Raw genomic sequence first — 15,115 nt, forward strand, 5'->3', positions numbered from 1 at the left:
TGGTGTACCTAGTGTTGCAGGTAATGTTGTAGGCTTAAGTATATTTATTATATGCTTATCAAAGCATATGCAAGTTGTTTTCATTTGTGTTGGTGCACCCATTCACCATTTTGGCCCCCACCATCATGTTACAAAAGCCTTTTTTCTCATTTCATTTCTCAGTCAAATTCATCAAGAGAGTAGAATATGTGAATATGCCTAAACTTTGTGTAGTCAAAAATCCCAGACTGAGGGTTTCATGTAAGCCTGTAAAACAGTTCTCACCTTTTGAACAGGATGCTGGTGAGGGAGCGCTGGATGCTCTGCCTGACCTGAGTATTGGGCTGAGAGGGTCTGGAGGAGGGAGCAATGGGTGCTGGAGACACAGGCAGATTCCGGGTTTCATTCAGCAGCGTGGGGGCTGAGGAGGGCTTCAAGCCTGATGATGACGCTGGCACCTGGCTGGGTGAAGGTCGAGGTCCAGGCTGCTTCTTTGGTATGACAAAAGAGGTCTTGGAGACCCTAAGGGCCCCTGTTTCATGATGTCTGGAGGCCGAGGTGCTTGGGGCCTCTGGGGTTGGAGACGGACTAGATTTTGCAGGGGTGGCTGGTATAGAGGGAGCTGAGTCCAGAGATTGTTTCTTTGCGACACCACCAGTGTTTAATGACTTCTTTGCTTTTCCCTGGGTGTTGCCCAGAGGTGGGGACGGCTCAGTGACGGGCCCAGAAGAGGGAGGAGCATCTGTAGACGGGTCCTGTGGAGGCCGGTTTAGAGGAGCTACAGCCTCACTGTCAGCCTCTACCTGTTTACTGTCCTTATTGGCTGTTAGAAAACAGAACAGCAAGGCATTTTGTAAATATGGGGTAATAAGAGTATCTATTAACTGTGACAGGAACCAGCATATATCACAGACTATGTAAATCACTAATAAGTTAAACATAAATAAATAAGTAAAACATAAATACATTAATCAAAGTTACTTCATTAAAACTGCAATCCATAATCTAAAACAGAATATTTTGTTTCCCATCTAAAGGTACTTTATTGCACAGGGATTTATTATTCTAAAATGAATAGATGGAGCTGGAGGAAAGAGGAGTCATACATTTTTGCAAAGTTACTTATCGATTAATTCAGCAGCATTTTCACTATTGTAAAATTATTAGATGGTGCTAGAGACAAAAATTGACAAGCTGCAATGACTAAATAGAGCTAGAAACATTATACAGGCTCATAGACATACACCCATAAATATTTTTTACATAAATAAGTGGTGTAAGCACTTACATGGAACTTTAATTTAAGCCAATTTATATCACACTCACTGAAACTCTCAAAAATGACTGTCTATTCTCTTGCCAATTAATTTTTTTAATGCACTGGACTGCTAGGAAAGTCAGAGACAAAAGATTTTTACAGTAGTTTACTTTGAGGACCCCAATGCTTCACATCAGGTGTCAGGTGTGTCTCATGTTGGGGAGGTGTTTGGAGCCTTTAAGTCTATGAATATGATATGATTAAACCTATTTTTATTTTCTATTTTCTTTACCCAAGTATAGATTTGGTCAACACTGACCCGACTTCAAACTCTGTGGATTATTTTCCATATCTTACAAAACAATTTTAAAAAATCCAGGGTCTTCAGAGCTTCGTTATTTTGATTCTCAACATTTCAATGCAAAAAAATTTTTTTTTTCTCTTCATGTCAAAAATTTCAGATAAAGAAGTGAAAATAGCCTGGATTAGATTACTAACATCCAAGACCTTAATTATTTTCCTAGATTTCCACTAGACCAACCGTTCATTTGTTTCATTGACAGCTCATCTCACCAATATCATCTCTTATTCATGAAATGAGTTAAAAATAAATAAATAAATAAAAAGACAAAGGGTGACTGAGCTTTTTCCATCTATTCCGTAGATTGTGGAATGACCTGCCAAGAAAATCAAACTAGCTAACTCTCTTCTTTTAAACCATTCTTAAAAACAGGTTTATTTCAGGCTTGCTCTTACTTTAATGGCTTTTGTACGGCAGCGTATTGATGCCACAGTGGGAAAAAAAAATCGGCTCAGTATCTCGTTATAACAAGATCTTTTTCTCGTTATAACAAGATATTTTCACGTTATAATGACATCTTTTCTTGTTATTACGACATATCAACATATCTCGTTATAACGAGAAAAGTTTCTTGTTATAACGAGATATGTTGGTATGTCGTAATAACGAGAAACATTTCTCGTTATAACAAGATACCAAGAAACTTTCAAATGTTATAATGAGAAAAAGATCTATAGCCTAATAAGAAAACAGCCTATGGACATCCGAGAAATTGAGAAAGGCTCGTTTACACGATTCAATGAAGTTGACTAGACTCATGGAATGAGACAACTCAGCAATCAGACAAAGGGGCTTCATGTTACATGGATCCATACCATAAACACATATGAGCACGCACGCACGCACACGTACACGCACGCACACACACACACACACACACACACACACACACACACACACACACACACACACACACACACAGTAACCTCTTACACACACAGTCACACAAGAAATCAGTATGGTGTTAAGTCTACAGCATATAATGGGATGCTGGATGGTACAAGCTCCACACTGCATCAACAATAAACTGCACAAACATTTCACAATGCTCAGCACTGCAGCCAGCTGGCTAATACAGTCAGCTCAACTCATCCTGACTCAGACACAATCAATATCTCGTTATAACGAGAAAAGTTGATATCTCGTTATAACGAGAAAAGTTTCTTGTTATAACGAGATATGTTGGTATGTTATTATAACCAGAAACATTTCTCGTTATAATGAGATAAGTTGGTATGTCGTATTAACGAGAAAATATGTCATTATAACGTGAAAATATCTTGTTATAACAAGAAAAAGATCTCGTTATAACGAGAAAGGTTTCTCGTTATAACGAGATACTGAGCCAATTTTTTTTCCCCTCTGTGGCATCAATACGCTGCCGTACTTTTGTACCCTTTCAAATATCTCTGTATTTCTTTCCTACTTGTACTTTGGTTTCTGCATATCGTGTTGCTTTATCTTAAAGGGTAACTTTGGTATTGTTCAACCTGGACCCTATTTTCCCAACTTTTTGTGTCTAAGTGACTAATGGGGACAACAATTTTTGAAATTGGTCCAGTATTGAGCGAGATCGCGTCAGCCGACGGCTGTGAAACGAGCTGCAATGTAATCCGACGGGGCAAATGTGAACCGTCAATGTACGTCCACTAAAAGTGCTTGTTTTTGCCACTGACAGGCTCAGATTGTTATTATAAGTGTCTGACAACATTATGGAAAGGACCCTACAGAGAAATTAAACGTTTTTCTTTACCTTTCGCTTGATCCGGTCTGTGTGTAACTTACTGCAACAACTCAAGTCTCGCCAGACTTGGTTACACACAGACCTTTTAGTGGACGTACATTGACGGTGCGATTTGCCCCGTCGGATTACATTGCAGCTCGTTTCGCGGCTGCCGGCGATGCGATCTCGCTCAATACTGGACCAATTTCAAAAATTGTTGTCCCCTTTAGTCACTTAGACACAAAAAGATGGGGAAATAGGTTGAAAAATACCGAAGTTACCCTTTAAGCTTTAGTTTTATGTGTATATTATGTATATGTATTTGACACTTTTAATTTTAATTCTTGGTGTGAAGCAGTTTGTAACCTAGTTTTGAAAAGTGCTATACAAATAAAGTGTATTGTTATTATTATTATTGTTCTATGTTCTTGTCAGTTCATAATTTTTCAGGTAATCACTGAGTTACCAAATATGGTACACATTTCTCTAGAGTTCTAATTCTTAGAGATGAGAACATGCATTGCAGCTAAAGTTAAGTTTATGTTTTAGATGGCAACAATGTTCTCAAGCATTTTTCAAATTAATTTAGTTGAAATACTAAACTTGAATTTAAAAAAAGAAAAGACAGAAAGGAAGAAAAAGAAACCACATCCATGATAACAACCTCCTCAAAATCATGTATGGCACAAAATAATGTTTTCTGTATCCTTTGGAATTATGAGAGGGTGGAAGCAATGCACTCCAAGCTGGAACTTGCCTGTCTATAAAGGGTTTGTTGTGTTTATAAACATAGGAGGGAAAAGTGGGATCAATAGGTTCAATATACTCAAAATCACCTTCACAAATTATGGATTGCAGTTTTAATGCTGTGCATAACAGAAAGATACCACACAGAAATAATGTTCTCTTTCTCAACTTGTGTATGTAAATGTGCAACGACGACAACAAAATCCTAAGAGATAAATTGTATAACAGACAAGAGAGACACACAGGGTAGGAAGAGAGACGGGGACAGGGTGAAAGAGAGGGAACTTCCATGTAAGAATGTGTTCCTAATTGGTCGTGTAGATAAAATATGACAGCCCTACGGACGACGCCATCCTCCACCAATCAAAAATCGAAAATCCAGGGGAATACAAGGGGAATACCACTGAATTCCAGCATACATATTTCTCCTCTGCCCCTGGACAGTGTGGTTCCTATTTCTAAACATTTACTAGTTTCTCCCATAGCCAGATGTAAAAGAACAGTTTGTCTCCCATGTCTCCCAGCAAAACCAACATCATAATACAGAGAGCACGCCGGAGACAGTATTTCCTTCGATAGTTGGTGTCAATCAGGTAGGTATGATACACTTTTCCAGAGTTGAGTTTTCCTTTGTTTAGTAATACAGCAGCTCTGCTCAGGAGAGGAAGCAGTTGGAAAGGACTGTAAACACAGCAGCAAAATGTATTGGCAGCAACCTTCCTTCTGTCTCCTCTGTATTCTCCACCCGTATGCAACGTAAAGCTCTAAAATTGTTCACTGACCCCTCTCACCGAGCCACTTCATATTTCTCTCTTTGTCCCTCTGGAAGAAGGATTAAGGCTATCAGGATCAGGGCCTCCCCGTTTCATCACAGCACCGTTCCTGAGGCATTATGGGTGTTGAACTTGATGGGTCTGGGCTGTACTCACTTGCACTTTCTTTTTTATCGATTTTACTTGTTTTTGTTTGTAAAAACAATATAATGCCCTTAAATAAAACGTGTCACTTTTTGCAATTCTAAGAGTATTGACTGGTTTTGCCTGACTGAAGTGTGTATATGTTGCCGTCACTGGCAATGGGTATTAAATGGAAATATATGTGCACCTGATGACTTATCTTGTGTCTGTCCTGAGCACACTGAGCAGACAAATTCCTAGCAATATGGCAATAAACAACTGAATATTGAATCTTGTCTGGCCTTAAAATTTAAGATGTATACTTTAATCAATAGTAATTTAGAAAAGTTGGAAAAGATGACCATAACCAGTGCCAACAATGTTTCCGCCTGACAACAAACAAGGGTTTGCATTCCACTCCAGGATTGAAAACATGACTATAAATTAATGTAGTTAAGGTATAAGAGTTCAAACACTCCATAACTTCACAAATTCAGTGTCAGAGTAAAGATCCAAGAATTAAAAGTTGAATAGCAAATGACAGCTATGGTTTATTTACCATCTTCGTAAAAAGATGGTAAATAAAACACTAGTCAGATAGGGGTTTTATCCTACAACCCTTACAGACCCAGAAGTCTGCACATGAGCCACAGATGTAGTGACCTCTTTTGGTTACGCATAGCAGCTTAATTCAACATTGAAGGGCTTAATTTGCTCAGCAATAATTATTTTTTTGGCTATTCAAGGGGCTCAAGATATTGATAAGAGTCATAATCATTCTTATTTTGACTAATATACTGCAGTAGTTACATGAAACTTTGTGTTGGTTATGCTTATTTCTCCTATGTTGAGTTAAGTTAGGTTGCAAAAGTGCATCCTATTGATGACTGGGTATTTTCTGCTTGATTATAATTTCAAGGTTCATGTGATGAATATTATGTGTTCTATGTACATGCATCCTTGACACGACTAACTAAACAGTCAATCTTTTGTCAGACTCTGTTCTGGCTGGCACTCCAGATAACCTTAAAGTCAAACCACTATGACTTTTTTCTCACTATGACTTTTAACAATACCAACAGGTATACTAACATGTATCTTGATGATACATTTAGGTTTACATGTCTAAATAATCATTGTCCAATAGCACAAGCCAGCAAATAAGAGTCCTGCCAGAGATAATCAGCACCAGCCTTAGACCAGACCTGGCATTGTGGTCCGACACTAAAAGGTCTTCGACAGATGAGGCATGTGAAAGGAAGAAGCTTAGATACACTGAGCTAGCAGCCAAACCTAAACAGCAAGGCTGAAAAACCACGATGCGTCCCGTAGAAGTTGGGTGTCATGGATTTGTAACCTTATCCATACCCAGTTTACTCAAGGGTTTCGGGATTTGTGGCCAGGACTGACATCAGGTGATAAAGGGTGCTTCAGAAGCAGCTGATAAGAGTAGCCAGTAGGATCAGTTGTCCCAGTAGCCTCTGATTGTTGCTACAGTGCAGTTTCTGAACTGCTTAGTGGGCCATTTCAAGCCAGCAGTGTCAGCATTCCCTTTAGTCTGTCCCATTGTTGTTGATGGTGAGGATGGACATTACTGGGTGAGATGTTGTGGGCCAAGTGTAAGCCTAAGTGTAGGTGTAGTGACAGTGTGGTGTAAGTCTAGTGTGGGCGAGTATACATCTGAACAGAGCATCAGTGCAGAGGTGGGGGTTTGTGGGACAAAAGAATTTACTGTTGAGCCCTCTGGAAGTACAGTGGGCCAAATCCAATGAAACATCTGTGATGTGAGGTGCCCACATGATAATAACCCACTCTTACTCACCTACCTTCCTTCTAATACTCAAGTCAGGTTTCTATGAAGGTGCTTACATAGAAGGAATAGTTACATAAGATCCTGTGTATTGGTAAGCTATTATTATTATCATTATCATCATTATTATTATTATTATTATTATTATCTCCAGCCCAGCACCCATGTTAAATTCAGCTCTTTGCCTCCTATGCAATTTACAGTATACCTAACAGACTAACAGACTGAAGCGACTTATATGCTAGCAGTAACTGTATTAACTCAAGATCTTTAATTCTGTACAATGCTATGCACCAACAAAAAAACAGAAGACCCAGAGGACCCTATTTCTGAATGCCTATATTCTCTAAACTGTGTGTGTGTGTGTGTGTGTCTGAGTGAGAGAGAGAGAGAGAGAGAGAGAGAGAGAGAGAGAGAGAGAGAGAGAGAGAGAGAGAGAGAGAGAGAGTGTGTGCGCATGTGACGATCATCAGCATCATTTGCTGAAAGGATTTCTTTGTGATATGACTGTTGATGCTAACAAGGCAATCAGAGGACTGCAAAACCTCGTGTCCAGTCTTTGTCATTTATAATTCATAATATCAACTTGAGTTACAAGCCACTATTTCACATGCCACACCCACACACAAACCAGCCAAACTTTAGAATATGACTTGTATTTGCCCTTAGAGTATGAGTAGCAAAGTTCATCAAACTTGTTTGACATGAACCAGCCAACTTGCAGACATAGATCTATACCTGCACTCAACATATGTACACTACTTCATGATCACTGAACAATCTGTTATGGAGTAATGGTCGGTGTTATGACAGGTCACAGTTCTATATCTCTTCCATCAGGCCAACTGAGGTAAGGTGTGGGTTTATTTTTCCCCCACTGAGCATTCTGGGAAGATATATTGGTGCAAACACAGATGGACAGACAATATGAACACAATCTGCACACAGTATGTAATGGCATCAGGAATACCACACTGAGGTTTCATTTGTCATACTGAGAAAGAGCTTGGTGAAATTTATACTAGCCATTCTTAGTCTGTAATCGATTTTACCATTATAAAATCTTCTAGCTTTGGTTTTAAGGATAGGTAGACAAATTGTGCATTATGTAACTAACTTAGGTGGGGTAAGTTAAGTATGACCGTTATGGTTATACAACAGAAATCCAAAGTGTAATGTTAGAGAATGCATTAGCTCTGTTGTTTGCATTTATGTTGTGACTTGTAGAAGTTGTGATCTTATATTGCATCCAAATGAAAGTAAAAATGTGAAAAGGTGAACTGTGCTGGAGATATTGTGTTTAAAACCATTTTTTCTTTTCGGGGAAGGTGAATAAGTTGAAAATTCAAATTGGTTCCAAATGGCCTAAAACATAGCTTGTGAAGCAGTGCTGGGTCCCCTCTGCTGTCACCAGTGCTGCAGTGCTTACAGCCCTTCAGTTGTTTCTAACTACCGCCACTGCTACACTCAATTGGGGGCAAAGTGGCTGCTTGCATCCAGTTCAAAACACTGGTGTTTTGACCAAGGGCACAGCGACCCCACACCTCCAGACCATGATTTGACCCTACACCCCGGCCCGCGCCTTGCGCTTGGCTACTGCTGGTTGACTGTCCCTCCCTTCCCTGCGACAACACGGCCATCGCTCTGCCTGGTCCCGACTCTTCTCCCTCCTGGCTCCCCAGTGGTGGAATGATCTTCCCACCTCAGTCAGAACTGCAGAGTCACTCCCCATTTTCCGTCACAGGCTGAAAACCCATCTCTTCCGACTCCACCTAGCACCCTGACCTCCCAACCCTGACCACTTACCCGAACCAGGGTTCGTATCCTGCCCAGCCCTTCTCTATGAAGTAGCACCGCTACGAGCAAAGCTTTCTTGGTATGCATTCTCCGTACTGTACTTCTGCCTCGCTCACCACGTTGATGTTCCAAAACAACCCAACGGACAGAAATCTATCTGGCAAAAAATCTGTCAGTTTTCTGACAGATCAGTGTGGCTGCCCCTTTACCCAAAGCAGGGTTCATATACTGCGTATCCCCCAAAACACACAAAAAAAAACACACACACACACACTAGTAAGGCACTTGTTGTTGTTACTATGTCTTTATATGATTATATTATTATACTTAGACTTGCTTATTGACTTAACTGCTAATAGGAGGGATGATCTTACTTTACTTTTCTTGATTAATGTTGTGGCATTTTTTGTTTTCATAGCACTCTGAACTATCTGGCTACTTACCCTACCCTTGATGCTTGAGGAATGGTCACTTATTTTACTGTTGCACTTATTTTAGGTTGCTATGGATAAGAGCGTCTGCTCAATGGCTAAATTGTAAATTTTAAACTGAGAAGTATTGCTCTTATTAGAAAAAATGACCCGTCACCATCGCCTCTCAGATTCATGTGTTGCTGAGGCCCTTCTCCTTCAGCAACTCTCAATAAATCCCCCCTTGGCCTGCACGATAGACCATCTTATGATTTTAGGCAAAACTTTTAAAATGGACTCTTATTGTTCAGACCAGGAAAGCATCTAAAATATCTTTTTGAATATTGTCTGGTTAGAAGGCCTACATATGTTCTGCGACACAAATTAGATGAACATCTTGAAATAAAAAAATAAAATCAATATTTTTTGATTACTTTTTACAGACATGTTTGTTTTTCTACATACATGTGTGAATGTTGTGAAGTTTATTGTTCTCCCTACTGATAGAAGGTTGTAGATTAGACTAGACAAAATTATACACTTCTAGTTAAAACTAATTTTGTGTATTTATGAGCTTTAAATCGTGATGTGAACTCAATATTTTTTCATAAAATTTTACAAATCTACCAGCAAGCAGAGGCACCAAAACCATATTGTCTCTGACTACGGGACTGACAATAATGTGTTCAGATTTTATTCAGTGTTTTGTTCAGTCAATAATGTGCTCAGTGATTTTGATCAAATTCTAAGCCTAAGACAAACATCAGGTGCTTGCAAGATGAAGCATGTTCAATTTGTTGAGAAAAATGGTAATTACAAATAATGTTATCTATATTATTATTATGTCGTCATATGGTTAAGTTGCTTTTACTTTGGCTTAATCTTTCCGCAGATAATTGCATTCTACATCAGTTTTATCAGTTTAGTCCAATATTTGTGAATCAAAAACACTCTTTCCCAAGGCAAGAACCAAAGCTCATATCCAGATAGGTAACCATGTGCCATGGAGAGCCTAGAGTACACAGGTTTTCATTAAAACCAAAGACTACAGCAGGTGATTTTCACTGAGTTCCTCCTCTCTGGTTGAAGGTGTGCTAATCAGTGAAATCACTGGTGTAGTCTTTGGCTGAAATGAAAACCTGCAGACTCTCAGCCCTCTGTGGCACATGGTTGCCCATCTGGATCTCTTAGGTTGACAAGGAGTTTAACTCAGTGAACTGTGTCCTCAGAGCACTTGAGCCTTTACATTCAAATGAGCTTCATTTCCTTGTAGTGCTAACAGTATGAACCACAAAATACCCCCAAATCCCTGTGAAACCCCCCAAGGCACTATCACAATGTCCACAGATTCAGTCTCCTATTCACTCTTAAAGGGGCAGCTCCACAGTTAGTCTCTTCATGACATCAAGAGTGCCACAGCTCTCGTGTCTTGCTTTAAGAGAGACTCATTTTCAAAGATAGCATGAACTGTCCAAGATCATGTGCCATGTTTTAGAGGGGATTTTGCCTTTAAGGTGGTCGGCTCAAAACATTCCTTTTCTCTGCGGCCTTCCGCTAAATCATCTGTATGTAGATGTAACAGGTGTTATTATCTTTATTTCTTTTATTTATGTTTTATCTATTTTATCTCTATCTTTCTTTCTTTCTTTCTGTTTTAATGTTATTTTAAATAGTTGTGGTGTGTGGCCCTGAGCAAGTTGGCTTAGGAGGATTTTTATGTATTTTTTCTGTTTTATGTGAAGCACATTGTATTTGCCTTGTGTATGAAATGTGCTACATAAATAAAGTTTGCCTTGCCTTGCCTTGAATCTATGGATAAATTGAACTCCACATGGTACTGACTCTCACAGAAGTGGCCATGGGTGGGACAGCTTGTGTATGTCAAGGCGCTCCACTCAAAGTACACAGATTATTATCCATAAACTCGATTAGTTGGCAAACGCTTGATTGGTAATTTGAGAAACTTTCAAATTATGTTGTGAAGGAGTATAAGTGTGCATTTATATCATATGCACAAGTGGATTTTTGTATTCCAGGAGCATGCCTGACTTAAGAAAATGTGGCTAACACTCATCTCAAATATCAATTAAACTAACAACAGATGACTACTTCTTCTCTATCTCTCTATATATATATATGACTTTCAATTCAACAACCTTGAAACTAGACAAAGTTTTAGATGTTAAATAGGATGAAAATAAGAACTCTTAGAATAAGGTATTAGCAGCAATATCTGAGCTTACACAAACCTGTACTATTCTACACCACTGATAAGATGATTCCTCAAAAGGGACAAATACTAAAACTGCCTAGAGGCATTATTTCTTACAAACTGTCAAATACTGAGGAAGTCTGTAATGCTTTCTCTTCAGTTGTACACTACTCTTTTGACCAGTAGAGGGTGCTTGTGCTTTACAATTGAAACCTTTTGTAATAAGAGATATTGAAGCATCAGAAATTATTGAAGAGCTGGAAAAGAAAGACAGAAGCAACTTATATTACCCAACAGATCTGTAAAGGCTGAAGAAATACAAGCTGCTTGATTTTGTATGGGGCAAAAGTAGTAATAAGGTTTAAGATGCAACAAAAGGCGATAGTGAGATCATCTGAGGGAAAATGAAAGAATATATTTTGACTAAAACTTGACATTTGCTGGCAACATTTGTCAGATGCTAAATGCCTCTATTTTGCAAAGACAGAAGACTTCAATCCCTATCTCAACACTTCAACGACTCTCAAAACTAGAAGCCTACTTCACCCTGTGTCCATTACGTATATAGCAGTATGTGTGCATTGAGCTCGCAAAATAATATTTTCATGGAGAAATAAATGAGTTATTATCCTAGGCTGACAATTAACTGTCATTACTGTTGTAACCAATCAACACAAATAACATGTCTGTCTCAGGCCAGTCATACTACACAGAGTGGTCACACTGCACATCTGAATGAGTTCACAAGGTCTTAAGACAGGGCACAAAGCAATAAAGTCTGATCACAGGAAAATAATCGGAAGGAATGCAATTCCTAGACTAAGAATGATATTACTTAATCAAAGTTGCATTTAATCACAATGAAACAACTATCAGTAATGTGTAACTGCTAATATATTAAATTGCTAACGAAGATAAAGCACTACAAAGTAATTTATACCTGTTACTGACATCTGTGTATTTGATGCATCATACTGACAACTATGTTTCTGTGCTAAATAGATGGTATCCCAGTGCATCCTGCCAATCTGTGTCTGCTAAAACTTAACACTAAAACATAAATAAATAAAAAAGCAGATCAGTTATCTGCCCGTTGCATCGACACCTAAACCACAGTGTTCTGCTTAGTCAGTGTCTTTGTTGGTGTCGGGTGAAATTGCTCTTTGACGTTGATGTGCAGTCAGTTTTGCAACTTTTCCACTGGTGTTCCTACACATTTTCACATCAAAACATTAAAATTCATGCTTCATTCTTGCTATACCATCACACACAGGTCAAACTCCATCATTGTCATGCGTATGCATCTATGTTCAGAGGGTTATTTAATAGTAGATTTGAATATCACTGGACTTGTTTTGGTGATACACAACTGTGACTTGGGACTTCTGTAATCAGGGAATTTGTTATTTGGGGTAACATGACTTCATCGGGCCAAACGGTGGGGTCAGATTATTCTGCAGTGTGAACGGGTTCAAGACTGGAGACTCCAGACCAGTCGTAGCCCGACATGATTTTTTCAAACGTTAAGATTTCGTTGTGTGCTCGTGTAGTGTGAAGCGGTCCAAGACTCGCCAAGACTGAAGTATGACAGCAATCCTGGCAACAGCCAATGGGAGTTCAATTCAAGGCGTAAGAAAAAGAGAAGGGACCGGTAGAGAAGTCGCTTTTAAAAATTTCCACTGACGTAGATAGTTTATGACTAGTGATTCCCAGCTCCACTTGCTCCACTCTTACTAGGTTGCTATACATGATACGTGATGGTTGTGTGCCCCTCAATAAACTGCAGGGATGCAAACTCATCGAGAGTGAAGAAGGTGACAGATACCAGGGCAGACACAAAACCTCTCAGAAATCATTCACTTAAGTGCCCTATTCTGGGATCAAAAAGGTGACTGTCACCTAAAGGTGACTAGTTTTCATCCCTGAAACTAGTTCAATATACATCATTTTGATTCTTAATTGATGGGTGCTTACTCCTCTATGGGAAACTTTTGAAGCTGATATACAATTTATTTGGAGGAATGAATCTCATGTAAAATGGTATATAATGGCAATGTAACAAGTATGCAATTAAACATTTTATGAAGTCTTACATTGTAACAAATACATTGTAAATGTAAACTGTAGCTTGTCTACAAGGAAGAAGGAAATGACAGAAAACCTACGTTGTATTTACAGTGAACTGTTCTGGACGAATGGGAAAATGTTTTTGAATGACAAAATCTAGTAGGGTGTAATCCCTTGTCTTCATGTGTGTGACGACCCGTCTTTGCCCTGCCATGTCGTGTGCACAGCTTCCCAACGGCACAGCAAGCCTTTACCCAGTCGTTTAGCCTGTACTAACCCTCCTCGTGCAAGAGTTGAACCGCCTTGCAGCTTGACCTAGGCTTTAGTTTTGGATTCAGAACCTAACATCTACATTTTCTTAAAACAATTCTGCCAGTGGGGTGAGATAATTCTATTTGTTTCCAATGCATTTCATGTATTTCAGAAATTCTCTAGAAACAACTGTCTCTGATCATTCCACTTGTATCAACAAAATGACACTTGATTCAAGAAAATTCTTGAAGCAAGTTGATTGGCTTTGGAGACAAGTGATATTATCTCAAACCAGTGGCAGATTTTTTTTACTGGTTTAAAATTTAAAAAAAAGATTTTAAGACCTTGTAGTAGAGTATATGACTTGCTGAACTAAATGTTTTTGAGGTGTATACACTTGAACACAAGTTTACAAAAAAAAAAAAATCACAAGATGATGACATTTCAGGAACCGTTTTCTGACTATGATTGTGATGAAAGGCAAACTCTGATGTCCAGATTTTCTGACTCTAAGACCCTTGAAATCAGAAATGTGGTGGATTGTTCTATTTTGAGTACTGACTCTTGTATAAAAAAAACTAAAAAAAACGTATAAAAAGATCAAGCTACAGCTAATAGTGACATCTATTTTGATGCATCATACTGCCAATCTGTGCCTGCTAAAACGCTAAACCAAAAAACATATTACATTTGTCTGCCTGTTATATGGAGCCTTATATTGCAGTGTTGTGCAGTATGTTTGTTGGTGTAGGGTGAAGTTGCTCTTTGATGGCAGTCAGTTTTGCATGTTTTGCATTTGTAATGACAAAAGTTGCAAAAAAGGGCAGGGAAGCAAATTCCTGGTCATCACTCAAGGGCAAATTCACCCAGAGATTGCTGGTGTTAGAAACCAGAAATGCCAGGGTAACCCATGTTGTCTGAGCCATAAAAAAGTGCAACATTTTCTAATGTGCTAAGCAAATTCCATGACTTTTCCACGACTATCCATCACATACAGCTCAAATTCCTCAACCAATATGTGTATATGTCTACAGTATGTTCAGATGCTATGTTTTTTTGTTGCATGGTTTATTTGAATGTAACAGGTCTTGTTTCGGCAAGTATTAAGGAAATTTGTATTTGTACTAAAAAAAAAGTATATAAGTATATGAGTATATATGGTTTCTGAATTCACTATGACATTACCAAATGTTTTTGGTAATGGACATATGTATATTATGTAGGAATCCTGGAAAGCAGAACTGCAGCATGTTGCTCTATCCCGACTTATAGCTCTTATAAAAAGTAAGCCACAGGTAATATTGACATCTAGTTACTTTGATGCATCATACTGACAACCCACTGAATATGTGATATTCCACAATCCCACAACATCCTGCCAGTCAGTACCAGCTGAAATGCTAAAACTAAATAACATTTTTTTTTTTTTTTTTTAAGTACATCAGTTGTCAGTCTATGGTGATCTAAACAGTAGTGTTCTGCTTGTTAAGTGTATTTGTTGGTGTATGGAGAAATTGCTCTTGTAGTCAGTTCTGCAATTTTTCCACTAATGGTTAAAAACCCTAACTCCCATTTTCAAGCTGTAAACTTGTTTGTATGCCTT

General features: G+C 38.6%; 1 protein-coding gene across 1 annotated transcript in view; it reads right to left on the bottom strand.

Annotated features, from left to right (window-relative positions):
- The window catches only part of LOC144542300 (death-inducer obliterator 1), a 29,708-nt gene that overhangs the window by 5,161 nt on the left and 9,432 nt on the right, over positions 1-15,115 (bottom strand). Inside the window, exon 7 of the mRNA XM_078288097.1 lies at positions 265-802. Within this exon, the coding sequence (XP_078144223.1) occupies positions 265-802 (538 nt within the window). The remainder of the gene's footprint in view (positions 1-264; positions 803-15,115) is intronic.

Source organism: Centroberyx gerrardi, chromosome 14, assembly GCF_048128805.1.
Source record: "Centroberyx gerrardi isolate f3 chromosome 14, fCenGer3.hap1.cur.20231027, whole genome shotgun sequence".
Lineage (NCBI taxonomy): Eukaryota > Metazoa > Chordata > Actinopteri > Beryciformes > Berycidae > Centroberyx > Centroberyx gerrardi.